The 6,044-nt window shown below is 52.2% G+C and overlaps 1 protein-coding gene across 1 annotated transcript; it reads right to left on the bottom strand.

Moving 5' to 3' along the window:
- Positions 1-3,444: 3,444 nt before the first annotated feature.
- ARL4D (ADP ribosylation factor like GTPase 4D) lies at positions 3,445-5,375 on the bottom strand. The gene is made up of 2 exons (XM_006910087.3): positions 5,238-5,375; positions 3,445-4,663 (listed from the first exon to the last, which is right to left on the bottom strand). Exon 2 carries the CDS (start codon positions 4,605-4,607, stop codon positions 4,005-4,007), a length of 603 nt encoding a protein of 200 aa, XP_006910149.1. The 5' UTR covers positions 4,608-4,663; positions 5,238-5,375; the 3' UTR covers positions 3,445-4,004.
- Between the last annotated feature and the right edge of the window lie 669 nt (positions 5,376-6,044).

Raw genomic sequence — 6,044 nt, 5'->3', positions numbered from 1 at the left:
ACCTATGAAACCTTGAAATATGTGTACCCTCAGACAACAATTACACTTCTAGGAATTTATCTTACCAGAAATCTTTCCCCAAGTGTACAAAGAAATATGTCCAAGGAAGTTCACTGCTGTGGATACTCTGTGGATTTAATTAATAAATGATGGTGCGTTCATACAATGGAATTTCATGCAGTCATCAAAAGAATGAGAAAAATCCACATGTCTTGACGTTGAATAATGCCCAAGATATAAATGAGAAAAGCAAAACTACAATATGCCTTATGTAATCCCATGTGTGTTATATATACATACCTTTTTTATATATGTAGATAAAAACATATCTGGAAGATTATATATAAAAACCTGTTCAAATGTTCAGCTAGCTATGAAGTTTAGATTACGGGGTTTTCCATTTTCTAAAATTCTAAATTTCTTTCACAGCAAAGATCTATTACTTTTGTAATCAGGTGGGGGTGGGGGAGAACAGTAAAAAATTTTCCTTTAAAAAGGAAGGAAAACACCCTCCTCTGGCTTGGCTGGGGAGAAGGTCCCATGACACCCACCCACAAATTCCCCAGCCATGCTCCTGCAGATGGCCTTGGAAATGATGTGTGGCTACACACTGCCCAGTCCTTACAGCCCAGCGTTGGCCTGGGCTTCCCTTACTGCCTTCACTCCCTCCGTCCCACTGGCCTCCATCCAAAACGGTCTGTGTTGGAGCACAGGCTGTCCTGTGCACAGCCAGTGCTTCGGTGGAGTTCAGTGCTTCCCAGGCCCCAGTGGAGGTGTCCATCTCAAGAAAGACTTGGAATGACACATGGTCAGTGTAAAAGGAGGGTGGGGACTTCTGGCCAGATTTGAAGCTGTGCTGGGCTCTGGAGATAAAGCTCCCACTCCTCAGGAAGACGAGGGAGGAAGTGGAAAACAGGCTTAGTCTAATCAAGGCTGGGAGGGAGGAAGGGAAGGGGAGGTCAGAACTCTTGAGATGCTGGACCTGTCGCCTGGCTCTTATCTCCTGGCACTTGCACTATGAGTACAAATAGCCAGCCTAAGAGGAAGAATCTGGATGTACCACTAAGTAGCTGTGTGTCCTTGGGCAAGTCACTGTCCCCTCTGGGCCTTGGGGACTTCTTTCCTTCCTCTTTGCTTTTTTTTTTCTTCCTTGAGCAAGGACAGCATAAGACAAGATGGCATGGGAAGGTGAAAGGGCCTTTGCTCTCATGAGGAGGGGCTTGGGGAAGGGCAGGGCCCCCGGGGAAAGTGCCCTCCATGCAGATTTTACAACCCAACACGTGTGAAGAGAGGAGGAGGGAGCGGGGGAGGGCAGCTCAGAAGGGGGCCCCGACTCTGGGCCCACTGGTCTCCTTCAGCTTCATATCACAGGCAATCAGCCCCTGCCCACCACTCCTGGTCCCCCTGGTCCCCTCTGCCCTCAGGGAGCCTCTCCCTCAGCATCTATCTTATGGTCTCGAAGAAAGTCTACTTAATAAGGAAGCTAGGACAAGGGAGTCTACAATCCACCCCCAACCCTGATTCTACCCCCACTCCAAACCATCAGCTCAGAAGCTCAGCATGCAGAATGCCTGGGCAATGCCTGAGTGGGATGGACCAAGGCAGGAGGATTATTCCAAAGCTCCCACCCCTACTCAGCCAGAACTTAGCTTTCTAATCAGAATTCTCCAGTGCTCCCCTCTCACCCCAATCCCTTCAAAGCAACTGACTTCTCCATCTCACTTTCATTTGTGTCACCATCCCCATACCACCCCCCCACCCCATCCCCAGTCCTCCACCCCCACCAGCTGGTCAGGCCAGAGGGATGTGGGGAAGAGCTAGGACATTCACTGGTCTCCTGAGGACCATGGCCCCCAGGGCTGGAGCCTGGGAAAGCAGAAGACAGTCTTAACCAGATAGGGAGGGAGAGTGGTTAGCAGAGCCAGAACCAAGAGCTGACACCTTGGAGGTCCCTCTGCTAAAGAGGGGAGAGCACCTCTGCATACATCTTTCTCCCAAATCCAGAGACCGCAGTCTTTCAGGTAACCAGATATGGAGAAAACATGTCCTTGGAGATTTTGAGACAAAAGAGCAGATTTGGGGAAGAGTGGGAAGGAAAGGTCTCCCAGCAAGAGAGAGGGTCCTTCGAATCAGGTCCTCCCCAGCCTGTTCCTGCACTGCAGAAAAGGACTCTGCTGTAGTACTGGGAGCCATGAGTCACAGGCATGTGCAGAGAGGGGCCAGGTAGCAGGTGTCCCCAGCAGAACCAGCCCAGCAGCTCCGTCAAGTAGGCCCCAAAACTGACGCACGCTAAGCACCCTTCTGGATCAATGCACACTCACCCCTGTCCTGCCAGGAGGAAGTAGCAAATCTGAACTGGTCCACACTCAGCAAAATTTGGGCTTTTGCCAGCCCCACTGGGAAGAACCTAGTCCCTTAGCAAGGCTCCCCAACCGGGGTTTCCAAGCACCTCTCTCCCTCTCCAGGTCCTTTTATCTGTTTTTGGAGCAGGAACTCCAAACCTGCTCTGGGGATCCCAGTTTGCACAAAGGCTGGGGGTGGGACTGAAGGGCTGGGGGCCAGAAGGAATTATACTGCATTTTTACTCAATCCCGCCAATTAGGAAGATCTGATAGTTATCTCAGACACAGCTGGCCCTGATGCTGGTGAGAAGGGAGCAGCCCTGAAAAGTCTGGGCAAGGGTACTCTGGCCCTCACATTAGCGTTTTATCCTTACCATCACTGCTAACATCGGTGGCCTGCACCTTCCCCCTCCTCTCCCAGAGAGTTAGGGGTGGATGTCCAGCAGTCCTCACTCCCACCAGGCACAAACAGCTACTACTGTCCCTCTCCTGGTAATAGCTCATTCCCAGAGCTGGGAAGACTCATGGCTTAGTCACAGGGCCAAGCTGGCTCAATCCAGCACCAGCCTCTGCCATGCTGCCAGTAAGCACAGTCAGCAGGTTGAGTACACCGAGGTGGCTTCAGGCCAGAAAGGAATTACTTTCCATTCTCACAGGATCCCAAGGTGGAAAAAAGAAATCAGACCAACCCTGAGTGCTGGGAAGAGGGGCAGAATAGAGATAGAATGGCTCTTTGAGAATTTTATAGAGAGACCTAGGAGATATCCCCGACAGCAAGAAACTAGGAACAGCTCAGACCAGCAAAATTTAACTTTAAATCTGCAAGGAGCAGGTGGTATCAGGGGCAAGTAAGAGGATAAGGGGAAGGGAGAAAAGTAGGAGAAAGGGACACCCCCCCCCCAAAAAAAAAACTGCAGAGATCAGGCAATAGCTTGGGGGAAGGGTTCAACTCTCTAATTCTTAGAAAGAGGGCTTGCTCTGCAAATTTAGCTTCAATGTAAGTTGTTCTTACCACCCGCCCCCAGACCCCACCTTTGCACATATAGAAATGCTGGACTGTCCCTGGGGCTAGGTAAGGAGAGATGAAAATGCCGGACTAAGGTTAAAGCTACAGTATCATCAGTCTTTAATAACTTATAGACAAATGCTAAAAAATAGTTAATACAGAGGACACACATGGCTTATAAAATGGTTGTGGATCTACAAAAGTGGGAAGAGATTCTTGGCACTTTCACACAGACACAAAAATAAAGACTGTCGTGGGCATCCCTAGAAAAGCAGTTGGGAGCGGAGCAGAGACATTTCTCTCGTTCATCCCAAATGCATTCTCCAAGCAACATTCCTTTGCCCCAAAACACATCTAACCAAAAAGCCAAAGAAAAACAAGAAACAGGGTCGAGGTAGAGTCACAGTTTACATTGAAGCCCCCTCAGTCCTGCAGCCCCCACATCTCTAGTCTGAGGATGAGGGAGAGATGAGAGCAGACAACCCATCTCTCATCCTCCTCCCCGATTCAGCACCAAAACAGAGTTCCCCAGTGTGCTAGCACCTGGGTCCTTCACTGAGGTGGACAGGTCCTGCATTCTGGGGCTAAGGGGCAGCAGTTTCTGCTGGCTATCCAAGTATGCAGACCTCTACTGATGAAGAGGGGACAGCCTCCAGTCACCGTCTCTTCTTGCTTGCCCGGGCTGCCTTCTTCCTCTTGAGGATCATCTCATAAAGGCGCTCAAGGCCCAGCTGCAGGCCCACCCCATCCACAGCGCTGCAGCTCTGCACGTGGGTGAGCGTGGTAGCAGCCAGCTCTCGGACTGCCAGCCTCTTCTCCACCTCGGCAGCACTCAGTGCCCCAGGCTGATCCTGCTTGTTGGCCAGCACCAACACAGGCACACCCTGGTTGTCCGAGGCCCGGCTGATTCGGTGCAGCTCCACCTTAGCCTCCTCCAGCCGCTCAGCCTCAGCAGCATCCACCACAAACACCAGCCCGTCTGTTCGGCGTGTGTAGGAGCGCCAAAGAGGTCGAAGCTTCTCCTGCCCACCAACATCCCACACTTGGAAGGTGATGCCACGGGACCCCCCCAGGGGCACCCGGATCTTCTCAGTATTGAAGCCTTTGGTGGGGACACTCTGGACAAACTCCTTGAACTTGAGACGGTAAAGGAGGGAGGTCTTTCCAGCTGAGTCCAGCCCGATGACCACAACGTGCAGGGCCTGGAAGTGGGGCAAGAAGGAGGCGGTGGGCGCCATCTCTGCTAAGTGGTTCCCCATGATGAGCTCGGGCTAAAGTGCAGGTCTTGGGGCTCTGGGGACCACAGCTGGGTTATCTGAACAGGGAAAGTCATCAGAAAAAAAAAGAGACAATAATAAACATAAAATGTGCAACTTCTTGATCCTTTCCTAAATCAGCCACCCATGCTTTCCTTGTTAAAATTCTTATTTAATTATTTTTTTTAAAGCAGCTGCAGGTAACAGAGACTCTCCTTTCTTCCTGGAGCTCTAACAAGGGCGATGAGACTTACAGAAACCCCCAGGTCCCGGGACACAGGTGGGAGGTGAGGCCTGAATCTAGCAGACGTCGGCTTCCAGAGTCTCTTCCAGCTTGTGGCGCGGTAGCAGACGCTGTGACCCCTATTCCCCAGGCAAGAATCCTCGCGGGAAGAGCCAGGTCAGGCAGCGCCCCCAAATTAAGAGTTAGGGTGCGGGGCGCTGAGATCGGAGACTGAGGGCCTCTCCCACTTACACCCACATCCCCAGGAGGTTGGCACGCCTCTCCTTACACCGCGACCCATTCCCCACCGCCCCACGACACTCCTCTGCTCTCCTTCCTCCGATCGCCGACTGCAGCTCCCCGGGCCCCGGACCAGAGCCGCCACAGCACGGCCTGAACAGCCCCTTTACCTCCGTCAGCTGCGCTCTCCTGGAGCCCCCTCCGGGCCAGCTACCGGAGCCGCCAGAGAAGCCTCCACGCCTGCCTCCACCGCGCTGCCACTGCGGAGCGGTCCGCGGGACTCGGCCTTAAAAACCCACGAGTGACGTCACGATCCGCAGGCCAACCAGCGCCTCCAAGGCGGCAGGGCGGGGCGGGGAGTGGAGATAGGCGCGCTGCAGCCTCAGCCTCACAGTGAGGGGCGTCTGCTCAATCTGCGACCGTTTAATTGGTCTTTTCTACCATATTCTAATATTTGGTGTTAAACTCGGTACTAATCAGGGATGGAAAGTGGGAAGGGCAAAGGAACACATGTGTGGCAGCGTTTACCCCAAGAAGAGCTCAATAACACCGCCCCACCCCTAATCCCACCCCCAGAGTTTCCCACTCACGTGTAAAATCCCTCCACCAGGGTCTCCTGGAGAGATACCGACAAGTCTTCCTCCTTTACCTTTCCTAATTCAATATTCAAACCTGTGTGACTCTGGAACCCCATAAAATGGCCTAAACCTATTACCCCTATTGATTTTCGAAACAGCCAAAGAGAGATAGGGACTGGTGTTGCCTACATATTACAGGGGACGAGAGCTCAGAAGGGTTCAACGACTTGTCCACAGTCACGCATAGCTAGTAAGAGGGTGAGCAAGGATCTATCTGTATCCAGTGCCTGGCTCCTAACCACCGAGTTACCCATCTTTTCTCATCCGTGAGGCTGTAGGACTAGGCATCCCCAGCAAAAATTCCTCAATCATTGGTCAGAGTGCTGGCCAGCAGCAGAC

This window comes from Pteropus alecto, unplaced genomic scaffold, assembly GCF_000325575.1.
Source record: "Pteropus alecto unplaced genomic scaffold, ASM32557v1 scaffold313, whole genome shotgun sequence".
NCBI classification, from domain to species: domain Eukaryota; kingdom Metazoa; phylum Chordata; class Mammalia; order Chiroptera; family Pteropodidae; genus Pteropus; species Pteropus alecto.
Note: the sequence above shows the minus strand (reverse complement) of the source record. Positions and strands in the feature narration are given on the sequence as shown.